The following is a 27,819-nucleotide window of genomic DNA, read 5'->3' as shown; positions in this document are numbered from 1 at the left end:
GAAGGTTAGTCTATTACCTGGTGTATTTGGTGGTTGTGAGGATGAGGTGAAACAATAAAAGTAAAAGGCCTGGCATATGGTGGCTGTTCGATAATCATTTGCTTCTAGTAGACATGTTTAAAAAGCTCTCTTTTTCCCCTGGACACCATACAGGGTAGGAACTACACACAAAATGAACAATTAAGCACCCAAAGCCCACCTAAATATTTTGTTTTGTTTGCTCATTTGTTTCCCAAGGGGGGTAAGTTCCCAGTTTCCAGAAGAACCACTTTAATTGACTTGCATGATGAAAAGACAGATCTTATGGACAAGCCCTATCCCTATCTGTCTCTAGAATGGCAATTGTAATAAATGAAATAAATAAAATCTTCACTTCTTCTCCATCTGGACACTAGAGACATTTTTACTCCAACTTGAATCAAGAGTCCAGAAACTATGTGAAACACAAATGGTTTGGGTGTGGTGATGTGTTTATTCATAATATAGTTTCAGAACACATTAATAATGGAGAATAACACTTATTCATATACTGAATATAACTTTTCCTGGAGCACTCTAGAGCTTGCTTGGAGTTGGAGAATACTGCCAGGCTTTTCCTAATCTCTTTGGTCTTTGGAAGTGGGCAGGGTTTCTCAAACCAAGAGTCTTCCATGGGCCACTGGCAAGGCTTCCCTTCATAGTTTGGAAGGGCAGAAAGACCATGGCTTCAGCACTTCCATTTTGGAAAGAAGTAACAAAAAAGTGAATTAATGAGCGATTGGAAAGACTCAAAGCATTTTGTACTCCACAGTTCATTTCTTCACACAAACATCCATTACTGCAGCGGCCATGAAAACTCGCAGGGTGTCAGGCTCATGGCCTGAAGAGAAGTCACATCAGCAGCCAATGTTTTCATGCAAAAGGCAATCGTGATGATTCAGAACCTGGCTCTGAACTTCTCCAGGTGTGCTCGTGAGCTGAAGGTCACGCCCATTCTGTGCATCCTCTGTCTTTCTACTGGTAAACTTGGATGTCATTTTAGAGTATCTTGGCAAAATGGTGAGAAGATCTCACTTTCCCAATATCACTCTGGAATGAAGCTGCTTGGGGAATCCTCCATTTGATTGTAGAGAGACCAAGGCACCGTGGGCTGAAGCAACGAATATTAACAACACTAACAACAATAAGGATAAAGTCCAAGTCTCTTCCAAAACGGGCATATCCAAAAATAAGGGTAAAGAGCTGGTCTTATTGCATCCAAGTGATTCTGTGCACTGGAAATTGTCCTTCTGTTCCTCCCTTTCATTAAAAGTGTTTATATTTCTGAGTCAGATGATCATTTAAATACATATAATATTAGCACCAAGGCAGCATATTTTTTTCCCAGAGATCACATGAAACTGAATACATATTTAACATAGTTAATAGTTGGTACAATCTGTGACATCACTAACATACTTATTGGCTGATACTTGCCTAGAAATGCCAAAAATACCTTTTATACAACTCTTATAGCACCTTGATGATGGCTAGATTGTTTTAAAAAAATTCATTTTAAAAAAGTCACAATAAAACATTTACAGATGAAAAGTAAACAATAGTGTACCGTGATAATGAAGGATCACTTTGTCATATTACTACATGCAAAGGCAGTCATAATAGAATCATTTTACGTACAAAAATATTACATCACAATAAATAATTTCAAACATAAATATTAAACTTTACATCATTAGGATAGTCCACATATATACATACACACATATATGTGCATATATGTATGTGTATATATGTATATATGTTTATGTACACACATTTACACACACACAAGCATACAAGTCACACATAAACACACACACACACACATGCACCCAAATTAAGGTGGAGGTATTGCATTACTATCCTTCATCCATCCCATAATAGCTTCCTCTTCAAAGCACCTGAAATAAACAAACCAGAAAATATAAACCTTCTGCCTCAAATGCCATAAGTTAAGAATAGGCAACTGATACATTTTTACATGTAGAATTTAAAATTAACATTATTTTCTCTAGATTTTATTTTGATTTTTTCTGAGTCACAGTCTCACTGTCACCAAGGCTGGAGTGCAGTGGCATGATCATGGCTCACTGCAGCCTTGATCTCCTGGGCAAGCAATCCTCCCATCTCAGCCTCCCAAGTAGCTGGGTCTACAGGTGCACACCACCATGCCCAGCTAATTAAAAAAAATTTTTTTTTTTTGCATAAATGGAAGTCTCACTATGTTGCCCAGGCTGGTCTCAAAATCCTGGACTCAAGTAATCCTCCTGCCTCAGCCTCCCAAAGTGCTGGGATTATAGGCATGAACCACCACGCTGGACCTAGATTTTAAAAGTAGTGTTTGTTTGCTGTAAGAAACACGGAAGTTTCAGGGAAGTAATATAGAATAAAATTTAAAAACCCATTAGCATGAAATCCCTGCATCTGAGATAACCGCTCTTCATATATTGGTATTTTGGTATTTCCTTCTAGTCTTTTTTCTATAAATATGTTTATATATATAAATATTGTATATATGTGCTATATAAAATTTATCTTCTTAGATACAAAATATATACAGTACATATACAATGGTGATCTCTAGTGGATACCTGCTGATTTTTGCATGCCTCCATCCCATCTCCCCCTTTCTGATAACAAAATGCCTTCTTGTCCTTTGAGAACCATCCCTCTTCCAGCTGAAGCTGTCAATCACCTGACTCTAGGTGGGTACATGATCTCAGATCCTTGGATGTTGTGATTTGTTCAAAAGTGACCATTTGACCTAACCAGAGCTAAACAGAGTTATTTTGCAGAATGCATGCTAGGGGATGAGTGTTCACTTGAATCATAAGTTGGAAGAATGATGTAATCCTAGAGCTTCCCAGGACCATGGTGTGGGGGGCAATGATCTGCCTGAGAATGAAGTCATTTAAGAGGCAATTATTGCTGATTGATGAAGAAAGAAAGAGTACTGATGACTGAACTTCTGGATCTAGCCATGCCTGAAGCTAGCATACTTCTTGGATATCTCAGCTACTTAAGATGATAAATTTCCTTCATTTCCATAGCTCCTTATATAACAGAAGTAATCCTAAATGGCAAATAGGCACTCTTGTATCAGGATCTTCAAGAGCCTTACACGGTAATGGGCTACTGGAAGCTTGAGGGAAGATGCAGGAGGGTCACATGAATTGGTTGAGCTCATCCCTTGTAGCTGAAGACACTGGGATGATGAAAAGAGTGACCAGTTCAGTCTTTTACTCAGCAGAAGAATCACTTTCTGGCATAATGTACATAGGTCAGGGATTGCCGAACTTTAATATGCATGACTCCTGTGGACTTTGTTAAAATGCAGATTCTGATTTCACAGGTATAGGGTGAGGCCTGACATTGTGCATTTCTAACAAGTTCCCAGGTAAAGCTGATCATGCTGATTCTCGGACCACACTATGAGTAACAGGGGTGTGGCACAGTGGAGTGATTAAGAGCACCGGCTTTAGTGTAGGACACTCTGAGTTCTGCCAAGGGAATTTATCATTACCTTTTAATTTTTTTTTTTTTTTTTTTTTTTGAGACAGAGTCTTACTCTGTCACCCAGGCTGGAGTGCACTGGCGTGGTCTTGGCTGACTGCAACCTCTGCCTCCCAGATTAAAGCGATTCTCCTGCCTCAGGCTCCCAAGTAGCTAGGACTACAAGCATGTGCCAACACACTCAGCCAAATTTTGAATTTATAGTAGAGATGGGGTTTCACCATGTTGGCCAGACTGGTCTGGAACTCCTGACCTCAAGTGATCTGCCTGCCACAGCTTCACAAAGTGCTGGAATTACAGGCATGAGCCACCATGCCCAGCCTCATCATGATCTTAAGCAATTTACTTAATTGCTGTGGGCCTCAGCTTCCTCATATGTAAAACAGCAGCTCCTCTACACAGTTTTGTTGTGAGGATTCAATGAAATATTGCTCAACAAATGCTACTGTGGTTTTACTATTACATTCTTGGGAAGTATTTCTCAAAGGATGAGCTGTGATTCACTTGCATTAGAATTCTCTGTATTAAAATTACAGGTCCCTGAATCCACCAGAGACCTAATGAAGCAGGACCCCTAGAGATGCGGCCCAATAAGCAGCATTTTAAATAAGCTCTGCAAACAGCTGGTACCAATCCTATTGAAACAATTTCTAAAAAATCCAAGAAGAGATTTTCCTTCCTAACTCATTCTATGAAACCTCTATCATCCTGATACCAATACCTGGCAAAGACACAACAATAAAAGACAACTACAGACTAATATCCCTGATGAACATTGACATGAAAATCCTCAACAAAATACTAGCAAACTGAATCCAGCAACATACCAAAAAGATAATCTACCATGATCAAGTGGACTTTATTCTTGGGAGGCAAGGATCATTCAACATATGCAAATCAATAAATGTGATTCACCACACAAACAATTAAAAACAAAAACAATATGACCATATCAATACATGCAGAAAAAGCATTTGATAAAATCCAACATCCCTTCATGATAAAAACGTACAAGGCATAAGACATCAAAACAACATATCTCAGAATAATAAAAGCCATCTCTAACAAACCCACAGCCAATATCATACTTAATAGGCAAAAGTTGGAAGCATTCCCCCTAAGAATTGGAACAAGGCAAGGACGTGTACTCTCACCAGTCCTATTCAACACAGTATTGGAAATCTTAGCCAGAGCAATCAGGCAAGAGAAAGAAAGAAAATACATCAAAACAGGAAAAGAGGAAGTCAAATTATCTTCCTTCACTGACAATATGATTCTATACAGAGAAAACCCTACGTATTCCACCAAAAGATTCCTAGACCTGAAAAATGACTTCAGTAAATTTTCAGGGTGCAAAATAAATGTACAAAAATCAGAAGCATTTCTACACACAAATAACATTCAAGCTGAGAACCAAATCAAGAATGCAATCCAATTTACAATCACCACAAAAAGAATAAAATACCTAGGAATACATCTAACCAAACAGGTAAAAGAGCTCTACAAGGAGAATTATAAACATTGCTTAAGGAAATCATAGATGACACAAATAGAAAAATGTTCCATGCTCCTCTATTGGAAGAATCAATAGCATTAAAATGTCCATACTGCCCAAAGAAATCCACAGATTCAACAAAATTCCTATCAAATTACCAATGTTATTCTTTACAGTGTTAGAAGAACTATTCTAAAATTGATATGGAACCAAAGCAGAGTCTAAAAGTGAAAGCAATCCTAAGCAAAAAGAACGAAGCCAGAGGTATCATATTACCAGACTTCAAACTCTACTCTAAGGCAGCAAACTAAAGGTAACCAAAACAGCATGGTACTGGTACTAAAATAGACACATAAATTAATGGAACAGAATAAGGAACCCAGAAATAAAGCTATACATCTATAACCAACTGGACTTCAACACAGTCAACAAAAATAAACAATGGGGAAAGCATACCCTATAATAAATGGTGCTGGAAAAACTGGCTAACTATACACAGAAGAATGAAATGGAACTCTTACCTCTTACCATATACAAAAAATAACTCAGGATACATTAAAGACTTAAATGTAAGACTTCAAACCATAAAAATTCCAGAAGAAAACCCAGGAAATACTCTTCTGAACATTGGCCTAGGCAAACAAATTATGACTAAGTCCTCAAAAGCAAATGCAACAAAACAAAAATTGATAAGGGAGACCTAACTAAATTAAAGAGTTTCTGTACATCAAAAGAAACTATCAACAGAATAAACGGACAACCTACAGAATAGGAGAAAACATTTTAACCTATACATTTGATAAAGGAATAATATCCAGAATCTATAAGGAACTTAAGCAAATCAACAAGAAAAAAACAAACAACCCTATTAAAAAGTGGGCAAAGGACATGGACAGACACTTCTCAAAAGAAGACACACAAACAGCCAACAAATATAAGAAAAAATGCTGAACATCACTAATCATCACAGAAATGCAAGTCAAAACCACACTGAGATAACAACTCATGCCAATCAGAATGGCTATTCTTAAAAAGTAAAAGGATAACAGATATTGGTGAGATTGCAGAGAAAAATGGAATATACTGTTGGTGGGACTGTAAATTATTTCAACCTCTGTGAAAAGCAGTTTGGAGATTTCTTAAAGAACTAAAAATAGAACTACCATTTAGCCCAGCAATCCATTACTGGGTATATATCAAAAAGAAAATAAATCATTCAACCAAAAAGACACCTGCACACACACATTTATTGTGGCACTATTCACAATAGCAAACGTGGAATCAACCTAGGTGCCCATTAATGGTGGACTGGATTTTAAAAATGGGCTCTGTATACATGATGAAATACTATGCGGCCATAAAAAATAATGAAATCATGTCCTTTGCAGCAATATGGATGCAGCTGGAGGCCATTTTCCTAAGTGAATTAACACAGAAACAAAAAATCAAATACCATATGCTCTTGCTTATAAGTGAGAGTGGAACATTGGGTACACATGGACATAAAGATTGAAATAATGGACACTGGTGACTCCAAAAGGGAGGAGGAAGGGAAGGGAGAACTATTTATTGGATCCTACTTTCACTATCTGGGTGATGGGTTCAAACGAAGCCTACATCTCAACACACTTTATCAGTGTAACAAACTTGCACATGTACCTCCTGAATCTAAAATGTAAAAGCAAATAAATAAATAGGCCAGCTCTGTAGAGGGGAACCCATGTCTAATGGCAGAGAACTGATGGCTTCAGTCACGTGAGGACAGAGGAGCAGGAGATAAAAAAGGTAGAACAGTATTGGGTCAGCTTCAAGATGCTTAACTGTAAAGCTGCCTGATCCTCCCACATTTGCTCATATAGGCTACGAAAAAAATAAAAGACAAACAGACAGACAGACAGACATGGGGCTACTTACCTTAGCTATAAAACTCGCACCTCCAGGCCAGTACCAGAGGATGGAGTGCATTTCCCACAGTAACCACCGCATTTCCCTATGACTCGGGTACCATCCTGCAAGGAGATACATCATGTTAGATTACCTGCTTGGTTAATGCTTTTACGGCCTGCACTGGCTTTTTGGGAAAACGTTCTTTATACAGACAGTAAGCAGGCCTTCTGAACTGACGTGAAGCCCAACATACTCACCATGGTCTAAAGCAGGGGCTGGCAAACTTCAGCCTGTGAGCCAAATCCAGCCCACCACCTGTGTCTGTATGGCTTGCAAGCTAAGGATGATTTTTATGTTTTTAAATAATTGAGAAAAAGTAAACCAAAAATAATATTTCTTAACAGATAAAATCATATGAACTTCAAATTTCAGTGTCTATTAATAAAGTTTTATTGGAATACAGCCACATTCATTAATTTACCTGATGTCTATAGCTGCTTTCATGCTGCAAAAAAAGAATTGGGTCTCAGCTTCATACTGCTTCTTGGTGCACAACAAATCACAGTGACACTGTTTTAATTTGAGAGTGTTTTGAGTGATGTGTGTATTGCTAGATCATTACAACTTATGTGCTTATTACCAGTGTATACCATTATGACAAATCAAGAAAAGAAGAGAAAGGTAGACTTTGAATGTTGCACTTTTAAGGTACAATGGCATGTGGATTATTTTGTTATCAAATTTAGATGACAAAGCATTGTGATTATTATGAAATGACACTATAGCTGTGCTAAAAGAATACAATATATACCATCACCAAACTAAATACTCATCACAATATTCCCAACTCACAGAAAAACAATGGTCAAAAATTTAGAAAATTTAAAATGGAATATCTCACCATAGCATAATCCCTCCACAAAAAATAAAAAACATGAAAATGAGTAAGTTTCCAAGTTGCTCATTTGTTAGCCAAGCAAGGAAAACAATTTACCAATGGTGAGTTCATTAAATCCTGTTTAACAGCAACATCTGAAGAAATGTGTCCAGAGAAAATAAACTTAACTACCCTTTTGGCAAGGACTATTGCTTGAAAAGCTAATAACATTGGGAACCACATTAATAGTCAACTAAAAAAACAAAGCAGATTATTTTGAGTGGTTTTCACTGGCTCTTGATGGGTCCACACATATTACTGATGTTATTCAGGTGTTATCATTTCTTTGAGGAGAAAATGCCCAGTCTGAAGTGACTACAGAATTAGACTCTTTGAAGAGTCTAGTGGAACTAGTGGAATAGTGGAATAATTTGTGGAATAGTGGAATAGTTTATGGAACAAGTACAGGTGAGAATATTTCAAAAAGGTTGGGAAAGAACTACAGAACAAATGAAGTGGAATCTGCTAAGATGTGTTGACAACTGATGGTAGTACAAATATGTGTGGAGCATAAAAAGCTTTAATTGGACAAATTTACAAAGCTTGTGAAACTGTTAGATGTTTAAAGCCTATGGTTATTCACTGTATTATTCATTTGTGGGTACTTTGTGGAAAATATTTGACCTATCAAGTGCTACAGAACTAGTAGTGTCAATAGTGGACTTTATTTTCTACCACGGACTTACCCATCCTCTATTTTGTGAATTTTTTGTCAGAACTGAAAGCTCAATACCTTGACTTGTCCTACTACACAGCAATTTGATGGCTTAGCAGTGGGGTACAGTTTTATTTTGATTTTTGAGCTCAGGGTCAAGATTAAAATTTTTTGAACTACAACTGCTCTCAATCACTGTAATTCAACACTTAATGGCTCTGAATATTAGCTTTTGCTTCAGAGTTGATCATGTTTCTTAATGGATTGTACCTAAAATTACAAGGCAAAACTGTTCTTATAGGCAAAACTTATAATGTTATAAAGTAATTTCATTGATAACACTGTTTGGATCACAAGTAAGGTTAGATTGTTTTAAACACTTCCCATGCTGTCAAAAGTTAAAACAGGAAATGACTTCTCTATTACACACAAATTTAAAGTGTATATAGTTTCTGAGCTTAAACTGCAGTTCCAGCACCGTTTTTCAGACTTTGATATAAATGCAAAGGAAATCTTTATATGTCAAAATCCATTTAACTAGCAATTGAGGAGCTTCTATCTCATTTTCAATTCCAAGTGATTAATATGCAATGTAGTGACATGCTAAAAGGCAGCTATCAAGAGAAAACTCTAATAGAATTCTATATGTGCCTGCCAAGCCATGAATATGCTTAATTAACATTATATGGTTATGGATAGATATCAGTGTTTGGCAATATCAATGCATGTAGAAAGGCATTTAGAAAGATTGAAATACATAATATCTCATTTCAGGTCAGCATTAACAGATAAACATTTACCATCTATTCTGATAATACAGAACACTAATTAAGCTAAATATTTTCCTCTCCCAATAGCCCATTCATCTCCTCAGGTGATCTGTATTAGAAAAAGCTATACTTAGTTATTATGATTGTATTTTGAATTTGACCAATAAAAAAATTTTGTGCAAATTTGTTTTCTCTCTCGACATACAAATGTATCATTGATTTTGCCTCTTGGCCCTTCAAGACTAAAATCTTTACTATCTGGCACTTTGTAGACAAAGTACGCCAACTCCGAGTCTAAAGACCTGCGCTCCATAGAGTCTGTCTTTGCCTCTGCAGATTCATCTGGTACCATTCTGTACTCAACACAGGCATTGCTTTTGGTTGTTCTTCTGATATGTCCCTTACATTACAAGGCCTTTGCATGTGCCATTCTCTCTGATTGGAGTTCTCCTCTCTCTCCCTCTTTGTGCATAGTGTACCACCTCAACTTTGGCCTCGTAAATTCTTCAGAACTCAGTTCAAAGCCCATTTATTCTGAGAAACCTTCCTGACCTGGTTATCTGCTGCAAAGCACCCTGTAATTGGGTAATTCTTTCTTTAACATCTGTCTTCCTACTGGAATGTCAGCTCCATTATGAGAAGACCAATATCTTGTTAAAACCTGGGAGTATCCAGAACCTACCACAGTGTGTGGCTCATAATGATACGAAATATACATGTTAAATGAATGAATGAATGAATGAATGAAAGGCTGAAGCCGAATTCTTCTTTTGGAAGTGCAGTTAAGAATGCCCTGCTAATCAGTTCCCCTTATGCTTTACCATGCTATGAAAAAGTCCTTGTTTAATTATGGCCTCATATTCCATTTTGTATAATTACCATGTCACATAATTCCACCCCTCCACCCTCTGCGCCTGCACAATATTTCATATTTTCCACTTCTGGAAATAACACTATGATGAACATATTTGTGCCTACATTTTAGGATTTTTTGGGGTTATATTCTCAGAACTAGGTCAAAAGTCATGAAGATTTGCTTCACACAGCCAAACTGAGCCTCTTGAAAACAATGGATAATCTCATTTTAAAAAAGAAAGATGAATACAAAAATATAATTAGAAGAAATAAGTTATACTATTTTATTTTTATTTTTTTTGAGAGAAAGTCTTGCTCTTGTCACCCAGGCTGGAGTGCAATGGTGCAATCTCGGCTCACTGCAACCTCCACCTCCCGGGTTCAAGCGATTCTCCTGACTCAGCCTCCTGAGTAGCTGGGATCACAGGTGTGCACTACCATACCTGGCTAATTTTTGTATTTTTAGTAGAGACAGGGTTTCACCATGTTGGCCAGGCTGGTCTCGAACTCCTGACCTCAACCGATCTGCTGAGATTACAGGTGTAAGCCACTGTGCCCAGCCAAGTTATAGTATTTAATAGTACAGTAGAAAAATTATATTTAACAATATAATATATAAATATAATAATCATTTATATAAAATTTATGTATAAAATTTATATATAAATATTTTATATATTTATACAATATAATATATAGTATAATGTATTATAATCTTATGTGTGATATGCTATACTATATATTATAATAAATACAATATATAGTACTATATATTAATGTATTATAAATATATTTACTATAGATAGTTAACAATAATTAGTTATATATTTCAAAATAGCTAGAAGAGAAGAATTGTAATGTTCCCACCTCAAAGAAAAGATAAATGTTTGAGGTGTTGGTTATCCCACTTACCCTGATTTGATTATTACACATTGTATACACGAATCAAAATATCACTAGTATAACCAAAAATATATACAACTATGATATATCAATAAAAATACAAAAGAAAGAAAGAGAAAAGAAAAACAGTGCCAGTTTAACAATAAAATAGGATAAAATAGTTTCTCTTAATTTTTAAAAATTTGTATGCATTTGATGATGAATGGAACTGAGTTGGGAGAGTTATTTCTATCCTCCCACCTGGTCTTGGTTTTAGAGGCTTGTGGTAGTTCTGGAGCTGGCCCATACCACCAGCAACTGAATTTGATGCCAGACTAACTGGTCTTCAGTGAGGAACTTTCTCACCAGGCTTAAGTATAGGGCCAGGGCCTTCACGATACAGGCAGGCAAAGAATGTCTTCTGTATCATCAAAACTTACGCTTTACTCAAACTCTCCTGACCCAGCAGAGGAGCTAACCTGAATCAGACTGCCTGGAGCTTCTACTGCATCTTGAACAACCTCTTTATGCCTCAGTTCCTGGTACATCTGTAAAATACGGATAATAATAGTACCCCCTCACGGGTTTGCTATAAATGAGATAATGCACATAATATGCTTAGCATAGCACTTGGCCTAATATATGCGCTCAATAAATATTAACTGCTATTATCATAAAGGTATTTTTAATGTGTAAATATCCATCATAGCCTGTTTTCAGGGAAATGAGTAAAAGTCTGGGTAATTATAAAATTAAAAAAATAAAGCCAATACTGGGTTTATACCATTACTGCTATCTCCTTAACTGGGATTCCATTATTTAATTTAGATAAAGGCTGAGCTAAAACTTACTGATCCTAAAGAATAAAAACAGCCACACGGAGCAAGTAAATACCAAAAACCCAACTGTCAAGCAGACAGTGTCTGTTTCAGAAAAGAAATATATTAGAAGCACCCACTCACATTCCTTAAAACACTAATTTTTATTTCTTCATTAAAGCAGGCCTTCTAAAAATCTCTTTTCGATGATTACTTTGTTAGCCTGCTTTGAGCTATTACATATAATTAAATGAATGAATCTCTGTTCCATTAAGAATAGTCTGTATTTCACACTTTTCACTAATTCTTCTATTTTTTCAATCTATATGAGGAGGGCAGATTGGCTTCTTTGATTTAGGAAGGCCAGCATATCTTTGACTGGAGTGTGCTAATTTAAAGACTTATTTAAAGTCGTCAGAGGGTGCTGGTGGTAGAAGCAAGCCGAGCTGGGGGTGGAGGTGGGGATTTTGATAAGAAAATCCATACAGATAGTAATGAACAGAGATTATAATGATTATGGTATAATGTTTATAATGATTATAGGGGCTATAATCTGCCTGGGTCAAGATTACATGCAATGAAATTTACCCGTGAATGTCCCTGAAATTGCCCATAAAACACAGCATATAGAGTTTTTTTTTTTTCTGAATATAGCCCTGGACACTTACCTATATATGAACATATGCATAAATGTCTAATTTCTATAGGAATATACAGAATAAAAATTAGACTACCTAAAATGTAAATGTACGGCATTTTACTCTGCTGGTCTGTGGTATCATTTTTACACTTGGCGGATAGTTGGATTTTCATAAGTTGACAGCAAGTTCGGAGGCAGCCCAGGTCGATACATGAGAGCAGACGGCACCGAGCGTGTGTGTGTGTACACACGTGTTTATTTCAGTGCCTGAACTCCACCGTTCGCAAGCGAACTGAAGGATAGGAACTGAATCCATCTCCTCTATGGTAATACAACTTTCGTTATTTTTTAATTTCAAAGAAATTCTTTGATTTACAGCCCTTGCTCTAGCACAGGAATGTCTGTTAGACCATATCTCTTAGAACAGTGGCCCTAGTTCCTCCCCGACCCTGCAAATTCCTCTGGCACACAAGGAAGACAAAAAGCCCTGTAAGCGCCTCTCACACCCAGCCAGGATGTGATCATCCTTTCATGCTGCCTGTCTCTGAAGGCCTGTTCCACAATCTTCTACCTGGAGGAGACCAAAATGGGCAGCTCTGAGAATGGGCATGGGGAGCTGTGGTGGAATCCTGGGTGGGGCTGAAGGGCACTTTCACATTCTGGCACATTGGAGAGTTGAGGGTATACAGCGCTGCTGGCAGACGAGCTTCAAATTCTGACATTTTCTTTTAGCCTTCATCTCTGGGCCATGGTCTCCTTTCTGTCTGTCTGTCCTTCATGCAGAGATCTAAGCAGAGTGACGAGAAACTTTACAACCCCTAGCTGAGCTGGTGCAGCTAAAGCATTTGCCCAGAAGTCCACCCCCAACCAAGGGGTGTCTCACATGACTTATTCCTGGGGTCAGGTGGCAGCCATGTGGACAGGCTCAGCCCGGGCTTACACTGCAGTTCGATGTCCTTCCCACCAGCTATCTCAAGCCGGCTCCCTTCCTTAGTCACCTTGGCCAACTTCCGAAACAATATGGCAAACCCCAGGGCTATGAAAACGTTATAACATTAGTAGCTAGCACTTGTGCTCCGGCTATTTGCCCAGTACGATATCAACAGCTTTATATTTTTATTTCATTTATGTTTCACAATAAGTCAATGAGAAAGGGGCCACTACAGTCCCCATTTTATAGATGAACAAACTGAGTCCCCCCTCTCCCCACCCCCATTTTCCTGGAAGTTAAATAACTTGCCCAAGATGGCAGAGCCAGTGTGCACAGGCTCCGGCAGTCAGATTTCAGAGTCCACGTGGTTCACCTCTGGGCTCTGCAGCCACTGACAATTTTCAGTGTGGCACCGAGGGCTGAGCTGCAGCAGGTTGAAGAGGCTGATCCCACCACCTGCTCAACTTAACATCCCAAGAATTTGACCTTATTCTCACCTTGTCCCAATCTCCTGGTGACGGCACAGCTGGGAGGAAGACGCGGATTTAATGTATGTAAGCTGCCCAATAAATAGTAGCTATTTTAACCATAATTAGGTTAAAACCAGAGGAAGAGCACTCTCCATTGTTCACAAGGGACTCAACAGTGAACTTGATACTGAGACTGATTTTGACCAGTTCTGCTCTTGGAAGTGAGACAGCGTTGCTGTTCTCCAAGTGGTACTGCAGATCTAGTTTAACCCTGAATGAATACAGCTCTCCTTTAGTTTTGCTTGGGGAAAACATTTTATTGCCAAGGAGGTTTGGAAAATTGAGGTTTTCATTTTTTTTTCCCCTCTGTAACTCCTGGCAGAAAAGCAAAAGAAAGTGAGGAATGATTATTTGAGAGCTGAAACAGGGCTATTTGGAAAAGAGACTATTATAACTGCTAGGGTCTGAGCATCCCACAGAAGACTGGGCCACAGTCCCTCGGGGGTCCAGATTGCAGTAAGTATCGAGTGGGAACAGGATATGGTGCAATTCCTGAAGTGTGTTTCATGGAACCCTGGTTATTTGGGGGAAATTACAAGTTGTAACTTTGAAAAGAAGGTTTTGTGGTTGGCTTCATTTAGGTTAGTGGTTCTCAAAATGTGACTCCAGATCAGGGGCATCAGCGTCATCAGGGAAATGGTTATAGATGTCAATTTCTGGCCTCTCCTCAGACTGATCATGTGGTGGGTTTGGTTTTGTTTTGATTTGAGATGGGGTCTCACTCTGTTGCCCAGGCTGGAGTACAGTGGTGCAATAACGGTTCATTGCAGCCTCGACCACCCAGGCTCCTCCTCGCTTCGGCCTCCTGAGTAGCTAAGACTACAGGTGCACACCACCACAGCCAGCTATTTAATTTTTTTTTTTTTTTTTTTTTTTTTTTTGTAGAGATTGGGTCTCCCTGTGTTGCCCAAGCTGGTCTTGAATTCCTGGGCTCAAGCAATCCTCCTGCCTCAGCCTTCCCAAGTGCTGGGATTATGGGCACAAGCCACTACGTCTGGCCACCTGCTTGTGTTTTAACAAGCCCTGCAGGTGATGGTGAAGCACTCGTGAGTTTGAGAACCACTGCTTTAGTGGAAAGCTGGCTAAAGTCGCACAGGTTTATTTCCTGTATAATTTAGTCCTACCTCACATGCTAATGCTTACTGTGACTCTTCAGGAAGGAGATACAATATACTAGCATTTTCTCCCAAACGTGTCGGGAGGTGGAAGCCTATTTTCAGGAAGCATCGCTAAGAGATGCTTCTCTGGACCACACGGGGGAAGTCAGGCAGCATTTCTCCAGACGGCCGGGGGCTAGACAGGCTCAGTCCCAGTTCCCAGATACTCATAAGGAGTAGTCGACAGGCCCTGGAGATTAATTTTGAGCTCAGACTCTCTGAGCTGCCAAAGAACACCAAGATTAAAAAAAAAAAAAAAAATGCCGACAGGCAATTGTCATACCCAGCTCCCCCCAGCCCAGGCATCTCCCAAAAGCCTTGGGGAACAGCCAGTGTAGTGATCATTCTTTCCATAAGGTGGCGCTCCTGCCTTTAATTATTTTTAGTTTCTGGCTGAAATGGTAGTAACTAGCAAATGAATAGAATTATAATTTATGTTACAGTTTATCTACATGGGTTTCCTACAATCACATTTTTATTTATTTATTTACTTATTTTTTTTTAACAGAGCCTCACTCTGTCACCCAGGCTGCACTGCAGTGGCACTAGACAGGCAAATAAAACATCATGTTGTACAGAATAAAAATATACAATTTTTATTTGTCAACAGAAAAGAAACATAATGTATAGATTTTAGAGGGAAGGAATGGGGGAAGAACATTATAATTTCTGGGCACATTCTAAAGCTCATGCACTCTCTCTCAGCTATCTTTATTCCTTTCAGGGCAAGGAAAAATATTTAATGACTAAATTACAAGTAATCAATATGGCTATTTAGTTAATCGGATTTGAGGTCACTGATTGGCTTAGATGGAGAAGAGAGAGAGTGAGACAGCTTTTTTTCCACAGACACAAACTTAATCATGGCAGCTAGAAAAAGAGATTAGGAAACAGATTTTCCTGGAATGTCCCAATGGGACATTTCTCCTCTTTCTCAGGTGAGGGAGGCAGGTTGAGCTGCTTTTTTATATTCTTATTTTGATTAGGTAGAAGTATTTGCAATAGGGTTTCAGATTTAGAAAATAAAAATACAGGAGGCTTGGTGAAATATGAATTTCAGATAAATAACATATACATGTTTAGTATAACTATGTCCCATGTAATGATAACAGTATACTTATTGTAAACAATGTTCATTGCGTACTTAAAAAAAAAAAAGAGACGGTGTCTCACTTTGCAGCCCAGCCTGGAGTGCAGTGGCGCAATCATGGCTCACTGCCCCCTTGACATCCTGGGCTCAAGGGATCCTCCCACCTCAACCTCCAAGTAGCTAGGACTACACGCATGCACCACCATGCCCAACTAATTTTTAAAGATTTGCAAAACCAGAGTCTCACCACCTTGCCCAGGCTGGTCTCAAACTCTTAGGATCAAGCGATCCTCATTGTGTATTTGAAATTCTAATTTAACTGGGGGTCCTGTATTTTATCTGGCAGTTCTGCCTTGTAATAAAACCCTACTTTCCCAGCTCTCTTCTTTGTCTTTCCCTACTTCTGAGGCAACCCCAAGCAGGGCCCGTGGCTGAGGTGGGACTGGAGAAATGGGCCATGCTTGGGTAAACTCAGACATTTTTCCATGAGCCGAGTTTCTGCCCCACATTCTCAGGACTTCAGAAGGAAGGCTGTAAGTGGCAGCGGTTTCTGACCTGGCTGTACATGCGAATCATTTGGGGAGCTTTAAATTCTGCTCCTGCCAGGGCCCCCCACCCTCAGAGATTCCGATTCAGTTCATCTGCATGGGAAGGACCTGGGCAGGTGCATTTAAAAATTTCTCAGGTGATTCTACTACACACCCAAGGTGAGAAACAGTACACAGTTGACATGCTCCCCAGTTTACAATGGGGTTATGTCTCAATAAACACATTGCAAGTTGAAAATATCATTAAGTCAAAAAAGCATTTAATATATCTAAGTTTCTGAACATCACAGCCTAGCCTAGCCTACCTTAAATGTACTCAGAACACTTGTGTTTGCCTATAGCGGGGCAAAATCATCTAACACAAAGCTTATTTTATAATAAAGTGTTGGATATTTTGTGTAATTCATTGAATACTGTACTGACTGAAAAACAGAACGGCTGTATGGGCACCCGAAGTAGGGTTTCTACTGAGCGTGTTTTGCTTTTGAACCATGGTGAAGTTGAAAAATGAAGTGGAACCGTCGTAAGTCAGGGACCATCTGCACGGCACAGTGTTTCTCAAGCTGTAGTGTGCCCATCACCACCGGAGACCTTGTTCAGCTGCCGACTCTGACTCACTAGGGTCTGGGCCCCAGAACCTGCATTTCCAACGGGCCCCCAGGTGACACTGATGTACTACATAGACCACACCTTAACCAGCCCGATTTTAGAGGGTGAAAAACTTATTACTGTAGATCCTGTGTGTGTATCTCTAACTCTCCAGATATATCGCCTAATAAGTTACCTGTCTTCTAGCTCCATCTGTATTTCAATTTTTCTAAATAAAAAGAAGAGGTCATTTGCCCTCGGTTCACAGAATGAACCGCAAGCTGGCTAAACTGAAAGATGTCTCAGCCACACCCTCGACAGACGCTTCTTCCTGCTTTCACCTCCCTGGTTAGGTGGCTTTTCTAATTACTTGGATGGTTCATATGCTCACCTCTCGAGGAAGAATTCACCAGAAGTGAACAAGGCTCTCACACTTTAACCACGTGTAAACACTGCACCCTAGGTTTATTTCCTAAATGGTCTTCCTGACACTGCAAAATAGCTTAAGTGGGAAAGCACATTCGTTTATTCCTTCAGCACCACTACCACAGTAATAAAGACAAGAACGAAAGAAAGATATAGAAATTCATCTCCCAACCCATCTGTAGAACCTTACCGGCGACTTCTTGATGTCAGAGACAGCATAATTCCCTTGTGATACCCATCTAGCAGATTCAGTTAAAGACAGGCCGGTTCCATAAAGGTTGATGCTAAAACGACCCTGGAAGACACGACCAACAAAAGAGATTTTCAGTCCACGTGATGTCCCCAAAAAAGCAAAGACAAAGGTGATACAATAAAAGGTACTTTGGAAAAGAGAAGGATGTTGATTAATTGTGATAGCTAATAATTATTGATGGTATTTAGTTTTGTTTGTTCAGGGCCAGCCATTCTTCATGCATCATCTTAATTATCCTCGAAAGAGCTCTATGAAGGAGGTTTTCTTTACAGATAGGGAAACTGAGGCTTAGGGGAAGTGATTAACTTCTCCAGGATAAGGTAAGAGTCCAACTCACATCCTCCTGACTTCAAAGTCCTTGCTCCATTCGGCCTCCCTAACACAGCAGTCCCGATGTTGCTCACAATTATCAGATTCCTTCAGGAGCAAAATGTCACTGTATAATTTTTCTAACAAGATCTTGGTGCCAAGCTTCCTGGGCTTCCAGATCCCTGGGGCGATTAGCACACCGCGTACTAAGCACAGCAGGGCGGGACTTCAAAGGAGAGGCGCTTTCCCCAGGACGGTCAGCAGAGGGCAGGGTTGGCCTGCTCAAGACCACCTGGGCCTGGAGGATGCGGCTTCCAGGTTCCCGTAAGGGAGATATCCCAAACCCCTCCGAGGGTGCCTTTCAGAACATGGCCTCTGGTGCCTCAGTATTGATTTCTAAAGAAACGGTGCAGCAGAAAGACCCTCTCGCTGCTTTCTCCAATTGTCTCTCTCTTTCAAAAATGACTCGCAAAGGCATCTGAAATACTTTCTTCTTGAGGCTTCCTACTCCACAATGAGCAGTTTCAGAGCTAAAAATATTCAACAGGAACACTCCTGGTTGCCTTCTCTCTGAAACTGACAAGCCAGCACTTTGTCAAAACAGTCTTTTATAAACAAGGAGAGGCACGGAGGAGCTCACAGCTCATCAGACCCGCGTGTAAATAAAGTTCTTTCACCTGTGATTAGATCCTGGCCAGATCTTTTCTCCCCTCTTGGAACCTCTGTTTATTCATCTGTAAAATGGAAGGTACTAAAACTCTCTTCCCTCTGAGCACCGTACAGAGGACTAAAAGAAATCAGCTATGGCTGGCGCTTAGTAGATATGCAAAAAAGATGGTATCTGTCTTACATTTTCTAATTGTTTTGTAAGTGTTCGTGGGATCTCTTCAATATAACAGTAAGCTTATTGAGAGCAGGTTTATTGCTTTGTTTATTGAATCAGCTATGGTTTGTAACATATGACTAGTCACTTAAATATTATATCCTAGCTCCTCAATTAAGATTTCCAGGACTAAGTGTAGCTTAGAGGTCTCTCAATGCCAGTTCCATAAATATCGACTAACAAAAGTTTATAAACACTTCTGGAGTGCTAGATTCCACAAGATAGAGGTGACCAGAGGACTCAGTTTGGACTAAGTCAGTGGTTCTCAACAGGGCACGACTTTGACCCCAGGGGAAATCTGGCAATGTCTGGAAACATTTTTGTTTGTCACAACTGTGCGGGGGCAGGGAGTGGTGCTGCTATTGGCATCTGCTGGGTAGAGACCAAGGATGCTGCTGCGATGTACAGGACAGCCCACAACAGAGAATTCTCCAGCCCGAAAAGTGCTGAGGCTGATTGAAAACCTGGTACAAAGGGTAGATTTACCCTAGAATCTTGCTCCCTTCTTTACTGTCAGCGTGACCTCAGGCAAGGAGCCCGCCCATCTGTAAAACGGATTAGTAAGACTTAACCTGTGAATAGGAGGTGATTAGATAGAAGGCACAATGCATGTCACTCATTACCTGGCAGACAGTAGGTAATACTTAAAAAATATTTTTGGGCTGAGTGTGGTGGCTCACACCTGTAATCCTAGCACTTTGGGAGGCTGAGGTGGGTGGATCACCTGAAGTCGGGAGTTCAAGACCAGCCTGGCCCAACATGGGAAAACCCTGTCTCTACTAAAAATACAAAAATTAGCTGGGCATGGTGGTGCGTGCCTGTAATCCCAGCTACTCGGGAGACTGAGGCAGGAGAATAGCTTGAGGTCAGGAGGTGGAGGCTGCAGTGAGCCGAGATTGTGCCACTGCAGTCCAGCCTGGGCAACAGAGTGAGATTCCATCTCAAATATATATACATATATATGACATTTTTATGACAATATGCTACAGAGGTTCATGGTTATGTGGCATGGCTGCCGTGCTCAGGTGTTTTTGATTGTAGCTGTGAGAAGTGACAGCGTGCTGGCAGTCCTCGCAGCCCTCGCTCGCTCTCAGCGCCTCCTCTGCCTGGGCTCCCACTTTGGCGGCACTTGAGGGGCCCTTCGGCCCACCGCTGCACTGTGGGAGCCCCTTTCTGGGCCAGCCATGGCCGGAGCCCACTCCCTCAGCTTGCGGGGAGGTGTGGAGGGGGAGGTGTGAGCAGGAACCGGGGCTGCGCGCGGCGCTTGCGGGCCGGCTGGAGTTCCGGGTGGGCGTGGGCTTGGCGGGCCCCTGACTCCAAGCAGCCGGCCGGTCCTGCCGGCCTGGGCAACGAGGGACTTAGCACCCGGGCCAGCAGCTGTGGAGGGTGTACCGGGTCCCCCAGCAGTGCCAACCCACCAGCACTGCACTCGATTTCTCGCCGGACCTTAGCTGCCTTCCGGCGGGGCAGGGCTCGGGACCTGCAGCCCGCCATGCCTGAGCCTCCCACCCCCTCCATGGGCTCCTGTGCGGCCCGAGCCTCCCCGACAAATGCCACCCCCTGCTCCACAGCGCCCAGTCCCATCAACCACCCAAGGGCTGAGGAGTCTGAGCACATGGCACGGGACTGGCAGGCAGCTCCACCTGCAGCCCCGGTGCAGGATCCACTGGGTGAAGCCAGCTGGGCTCCTGAGTCTGGTGGAGATGTGGAGAATCTTTATGTCTAGCTCAGGAATTGTAAATACACCAATCAGCACCCTGTGTCTAGCTCAGGGTCTGTGAATGCACCAATCAACACTCTGTATCTAGCTACTCTGGTGGGGCCTTGGAAAACCTTTATGTCTAGCTCGGGGATTGTAAATACACCATTCGGCACTCTGTATCTAGCTCAAGGTTTGTAAACACACCAATCAGCACCCTGTGTCTAGCTCGAGGTTTGTGGATGCACCAATCGACACTGTGTCTGGCTGCTCTGGTGGGGCCTTGGAGAACATTTGTGTGGATACTCTGTGTCTAACTGATCTGATGGGGACATGGAGAACCTTTATGTCTAGCTCAGGGATTGTAAATGCACCAATCAGTGCCCTGTCAAAACAGACCACTCGGCTCTACCAATCAGCAGGACGTGGGTGGGGCCAGATAAGAGAATAAAAGCAGGCTGCCCGAGCCAGCAGTGGCAACCCGGTCGGGTCCCCTTCCACACTGTGGAAGCTTTGTTCTTTCGCTCTTTGCAATAAGTCTTGCTACTGCTCACTCTTTGGGTCCACACTGCTTTTACACTCACCGCAAAGGTCTGCAGCTTCAGTCCTGAAGCCAGCGAGACCACGAGCCCACCAGGAGGAATGAACAACTCCAGACGCGCTGCCTTAAGAGCTGTAACACTCACCGCGAGGGTCCGTGGCTTCGTTCTTGAAGTCAGTGAGACCAAGAACCCACCAATTCCGGACACAGCTGCACTGAAGCCTCCTCCGACACCGGATTCGGTATGTTGCATTATTCCATTGGCCATTTTCTTTTCATTTTTTTTTTTTGAGACAGGCTCTCACTCTGTCACCCAGGCTGGAGTGCAGTGGCGCGATGTTGGCTCACTGCAACCTCTGCCTCCTGGGTTCAAGTGATTCTCCTACCTCAGCCTTCCAAGTAGCTGGGACTACAGGTGTGTACTGCTACGCCCAGCTAATTTTTTCTTTGGTAAAGATGGAGTTTCACCATGTTGGCCAGGCTGGTCTTGACCTCAAGTGATCCACCTCCCTCAGCCTCCCAAAGTGCTGGGATTACAGGCATGAGCCACCACGCCCGCCATCCCCTCCCCCCAAATTTTCTTATCTTGCTATCATTCCTGCCCCCAGGAGTGGGTCCACATAATTCAAAGTGCCCAGGCCATCCTAGTGCCAAGAATGCCCCTCTTTTCTCCCTCCATTCTGCTTTCCACTCAGACTGCCTCTCCCACCTGTACTGTGAGAGAAAGGAGACTTGATCTGCTTTGGCACTGAAGTTTTCGGGAGGTTCGGGCTGCTGACCCAGCTTCTTTCTGGACAATGCCCCCAGCCGACCTGGGCGTCCAGTGTCTGAACATGCTCAATATATATGTCTACTAAGTCTGCCTTCCCAGAGGGGTTGATGAACCCAGATGCAACAGGAGATTGTCCTCCTCATTCTCCTTCTGACCTTTCCAGTTTAGAGATCTGCATTTCAGCAAATGTCCTAGCTGATTGTTAGCACTCTGAAAGTTGAGTTCCACCAGAGAAGTAAAGACCTAATGTTCTTTCTGGCTCTGCTCTGGGACATCTTTGCCCTTAAAGGCCTTATCTTCAAGGTCTAAAGGGCACACGAGTTGTAAATACTACCTTCTGTTGCCTATTCTAAAGAAGAGTGATTAAGAGTTATACGTTTACTAGATGGTCCCTAAAGGTTTGCAAAAGATGTGCTTAGACCAAAGGATAATCCTGTTTTCTGTTGTAAAAGAGCAAATGTTGCAGAAATCTGGCCTGAAAACAGAATCAAGAAGACACGTCTACTATCATGGATATGAATTCAGACACACTTAGGTTCAAATCCAGACTCTACCGAGCAGCAGCTGTATAGGTTTGGGCAAATCCTCCCAATTTCTACTCCTTACCCTCCTGCTCTTTAAAAAGGAGGCATTTTCATAGAATACTGTGGTGATTGAAATGCTACATTGAGTAGACAATACTAAGTACAGTGACTAAAGCACAGATGCATAATAAATGCCAGCTATTAATACCATCAATAATAATAGTGTCACATCTACTGTCATCAGGATAAAAAATATTGTGGTTATGTTTCAAGATGAGGGCTGTTGGGGAATCCACTCTTATTAATAAATACATCCACAAAGCAATAGTGGTCAATGAGGTAAAAGAAAGAAATTCTCAAACACAACATCATTCTGCTTTGATTTCTGTGCAATCACTAGGTCAAAGGCTGAACCACCTACTCCGAAGCAGTCTCCACAATCGCGCCTTCTACAAACCCTTTCCTGGAAAACTGATTTGGAAAACTCACATCTTGCATCAGTGTAGCGGGTCCTCAATACATGTGTAAGGAATTGAATTCTTAAAGTACCCAATATGGTTTGAAGAATGAGCTGGGAAAAAAAACAAATTAGCCTCTCACAAGCTTTGGGTTTTCCCATTTAGGAATTGCTTGTCAGGATTTAGCAAATCAATCGGTTCATTTGTCTCTGAATTATTAAAATAAATGAATGCAAATTACTTTTCATTTACTTAAGCTTCCCAAAGGATGTGCACATACAAACAAGAAAATCCTGAGACATTCGAAAAAGGCAGGACAGGGCCAGTCTATTAGCCACTAAAATGCAACAGATACCAATGGGGTTTTTGAAGCCATCAATTGCCCTAAAAAAAACTGCACTTCAAAAGTTTTTGATTCTTGGGTAATGGAAGAAAGGCTCTTTTTACCATTATGTCCTTTGTTTATTTTCTTTCTCCCCTGAGAGCTTCCTCTCCACTTCTCTAAAAGGTTTAGCAATGCTCTTCTAAAGCTTGAGGCCGAAAAAATGCCTCGTTAAAAGAACGTTCAGATGTGTTTGTCTTTGGATGTTCTCTGTAGTTGGGGGTAAATCCATCCTATGGAGACAGGGCTTGGGATTCTGAATGCATCACAGAATCCCAATCTTCAGACTTTTGAAGGTTCACAGGCAAAGTGAGAAATTCTTGACAGAGTTTAACAACAGCTTTGTGAAGACCTCCTTTAAACCAAAGAGAAAACTGTGGCCAAGTTCTCCTGTCCAGAATCACTGAGTTCATTATGTTTGTCCTGCCTTCCAAGGGCAGAAGCTTCTTGCAAAGACCAACACCTGCTTTGCAAAATTAGCCCGAGCTGATTATGACAGCATGTTTCAAAACACAAGCTAAAACTTGCCGCGCCTCTCTCAGGCGAGAAAGTGTAGAACCACACAATGGGCAGAAAGATTGCTGCTGAGTGGCGCTGCTGAAAAGCCATCCAGCAGAAGATGATGAATTTGCACTTCTGGTCTGAACACTGCAAACTCTGTAGGACTGAAGTAGGGGTAACAGGTTGAGTCAAAGACATCCACAGAGCCCCAAGCCTTGGTCCAGGAGGACTTCTAGAATATGTCATTATCTCATGGATATTCGTTAACCTGTCATCCTCTCTAATAGCCTATAAATTTCTCAAAGGATGAATGTTTGTGAGTCTCCAGTAAAAAGGATGGTGCCTGTAACAAAGTGAGCACTTAAGAAAGGTCGGCTGATTTGTTACTAAGACTATTCTACAGCCATTTCTGACCATTCAGGAACCAAAGGAAACCCAGATAAGTCTTGAAAATTTTGAGATCTCCAGGTCCAACCTTTATTATTTTTTAAAAAGTTGGTTTCAGGCTTACTTTGAAAAATTTAGGAAACCCAGCAAAGTTAAACATTAAATAAATTAAAAAAAAACCTTACCAATACAGCCAACTAATATTTTGAAAAAGTCCTTTCAGACTTTTTATCTATACATTAAAAGAAAATACGGATGGGATCATACTGCATGTACTGTTTTGCATCTTGTTTTTTCTGTCTAATCCATGTAAAGTGTTTTTCTATATCATGCAATATTCTGATTCATAAAGGCTGACAGTGGTGTGTTGGCACTCGCTTGAATTGGCTTTTAAGAGTCAATTGTCTGCCTTCTTCCTAGCCCTCCATTTAGTGACATAGTGTTGACGGCTTGAAATCAATTATGGGGAGAATATTTACACCATGGCAACTGACAAATGTTACAAAGCACGACCGTCTTTTTTGGAAGTGTCAGTCATTAAATATTTACTAGCACCCTGCTGACTGTACAATATTCATTTGATTAACCACCATAATTTAACCAAGCCCTTGCTACCCGACATCTAATTTGTTTCTAAGTTGACGTGTTTTGTTGAATGCAGAAGTTAGGCATGTAGCTATGATCATTCCCTTAGGACCCACTTTCAGGAGCTGAATTATGAGACTAGACTCCAGAGCATTTGAGAGGGTCTTGATACATGTGGCCAAACTGCCCTCCAGAGCAACTGTTCTAATCACATTCCAAGGAACAGATGCAACTGAGGATGTTCCCGGGGAAGGTGGGAGGTGAATCCCTGGCAAGGGGCAAGGCACCAAGGACATACCTGTGGGCACTTGGCAGCGCTGTAGCAATCCCCGGCTGTGGCAAAAGGGACGGGATGTCCTTCGCTTGTCCTTGCAAACTGTAAGTCAGTGGCTGTGGGGTGGAGAAGGGGTTAAAGGCAGGGGAAGGTAAGAGTGGGAGAAAGGCAAGGAAGGAACAGGACATTAACAAGGAGAGAGAAGGGAAGGAGAAGAGTAAGAGGGAATGGGAGAGAGAAGCAATGTGAAGTATTAGTGGGCAAATGGATCCAGATGCTCACTTGCTTTTTCCTCATTATATTTGTGGTTCTCGGAGCTTCATTCCCTGAGCTTCATCAGCCCCGAATGTCTGTCTCCCCACAGTATGGAAGCCAAAAAGGGGGTTTCAGATGACTTTGGAATTGATTCCTACATAAATAAATATGTGAATCACCTCACTTAAATGTAGCGTAATTGGCTGGTTGAGAACCTGCTGTTATCCTGCACCACGGGCTTCAGGCCAGGGGGAAATAAGCCAGAAAGAAAGCATTTCCAGCTACTTAGGAGTGATTCCCTGAGGTTTCCTCTGTCCTCCCGTGGCCTAGGCACTATTATTGCCAAAATGTGGAGCAATTAGAACCCCCATCTTGAAATTATTAATGGCAGTTTCTCAAGTTCGGGGCTAGGCTGTAATTTTTTATTTTTTAAAGAGCCAATAAATACAAGGCCAACGCAAAGTGCATGTTGTTAACCACTGTTGTAGCTCCTGAGATGAGCTCTGCACATGGAAAGGGAGGAGTTAACCTGAGAATCCTGCAAAAGCTGTCTGCAAGGGAGACTGGAGGCCAGAGGCAGGTTTCATCTTTCTGCCTCTTCTTTCGGGAATGGCCTTAATCTTTCTACAGTTCACTACACTTTGGTGAGAGGGAAATCCCAGTGCTCCATTCTGCAAGGAAAGGGGCCCTTGCCTGCTTCAGCATGTAGAACCCTTGGGTCTTAGCTGGGGTGTTTTCCTAAGTGGAGAAACTGCAGACCCTCTGCCTTTAGCCCTCATCATTCTAGCTCAAGGAAATTTAAAGTATCTTGGTAAAAATCACATTTAATCTATCTCAAGAGAAAAGCAATGCAATATTATGGGTATAATGTTAATGAGGAAAAATTAATTATTCATTATTTCTGTTTTTCCTTTATGCAAGGGAACCATGTTGAGGTATTTTAGCTGTCTTTAACCACTCCTATGATTAATGTCCCCAACAGAGATGGAGTGTTGGCGAGAGTATGAAATCAGCCCACACACAGGCTAGTTTAGAAAAGGTAATTGTGTGTTCCCTTTTTCTTCTGCACATTGACAATTGAATAAAATTAGTTTTAAGTCTATGTAAGCATGTACACTGTGCTGGTGAAGGCTGGGGTGGGAGTGGTGAATGTTGCCCATGAATTTCTTGGCTTTGGGGTTTTGTATCTGCTGTTTATTCTACCTTGAACACTTCTGCTACCACCTCTGCCTCCCTCACACTGACCCCTTTGCCTGGATAACCCTAACTTGACCTTAGGGTCTCTATTTCAATGTCATATTTTCTGGGATGCTGCCCTGACCTCCCACATTTCAATGGTGCTTCTTTCATGCACTTTCATCTACTTCACTCATTCATTCAAATTCATTCATCACAAATCAGAGAGAGCACTTGGCTTGTGCGAGCCGCTTTCCAGGCACTGGGGATACAGCAGTGAACAAAAGAGACAGAACTCTGCCTGCAGGACTGTCCTCGCTGCACTGTAAGCTCCCAGTGTTCTTCCTCTCCATACCCTCAGCACTTCCCTGCTAGCCAATGTGCAAGACATGCTTGCTGTCTGAATGAAGAGAAGAACGCACACGCTCCCAAAGGACTCCTCACTGACTTACTGATTATCTGCATGCTGGTCAGGTCTATTCTGATTTTCTGAAAACTGGAAAACCCAGCGGCCGTGTAATCCTTCCGACATTGGCAGTCATCACGCCGGCTCCCGTTATAGGGACATTCCGTTGGGTTATGTAACCTAAATTATACAGAGAATGTTCTGGTAAGAATAGGAAAGCATTTCCAGGGATCTCCAGGCCTCTGAGATCTTCTGAGCCTGGCTCTCCTACCTGTGCCCATAAACCTCGGAGAAATTCTCAGAGTCTCCATGCACCAGTGTCACGTATTCTTTGGGGTGGTCAGAGTGCATCCCCGCACAGAATATCTGAAAGACCATAAATAACCCATGAAAAGTGGCTCAGAAATGATGTAATGAGAGCGGTGATCACTCACTCTAAAAATATTCTTGAAATAATGACTGGTATCTGACATTCACCTTCAGAAGCTTTCCTCTAATCATTAGGAAATATTCACCATCTTCACTGGCACCTTTGAGTCTTTTTACCTCCTTGCAGTTCTGGGGTAACTCACCTAGAAAACACCAATCACAAAAAATAGAGTGTGATGCTCCAAGATGTGAATTATCTGCCTATAGAATGAATGACATTGTTCACACTAAAACTTTTTAGCAAA

The 27,819-nt window shown here is 41.4% G+C and overlaps 1 protein-coding gene across 1 annotated transcript in view; it reads right to left on the bottom strand.

Annotated features, from left to right (window-relative positions):
- Nucleotides 1-452: 452 nt before the first annotated feature.
- ADAMTS9 (ADAM metallopeptidase with thrombospondin type 1 motif 9) overlaps nt 453-27,819 on the bottom strand; it is a 174,705-nt gene continuing 147,338 nt past the window's right edge. The window contains exons 34-40 of the mRNA XM_003273663.4: nt 27,623-27,717; nt 27,417-27,511; nt 27,192-27,325; nt 25,333-25,424; nt 17,931-18,035; nt 6,941-7,035; nt 453-1,919 (exon numbers count right to left, since the gene is read on the bottom strand). Coding sequence (XP_003273711.1) covers nt 6,946-7,035; nt 17,931-18,035; nt 25,333-25,424; nt 27,192-27,325; nt 27,417-27,511; nt 27,623-27,717 — 611 coding nt within the window. The 3' untranslated portion in view covers nt 453-1,919; nt 6,941-6,945. The remainder of the gene's footprint in view (nt 1,920-6,940; nt 7,036-17,930; nt 18,036-25,332; nt 25,425-27,191; nt 27,326-27,416; nt 27,512-27,622; nt 27,718-27,819) is intronic.

Source organism: Nomascus leucogenys, chromosome 21 (assembly GCF_006542625.1).
Source record: "Nomascus leucogenys isolate Asia chromosome 21, Asia_NLE_v1, whole genome shotgun sequence".
NCBI classification, from domain to species: Eukaryota; Metazoa; Chordata; class Mammalia; order Primates; family Hylobatidae; genus Nomascus; species Nomascus leucogenys.
Note: the sequence above shows the minus strand (reverse complement) of the source record. Positions and strands in the feature narration are given on the sequence as shown.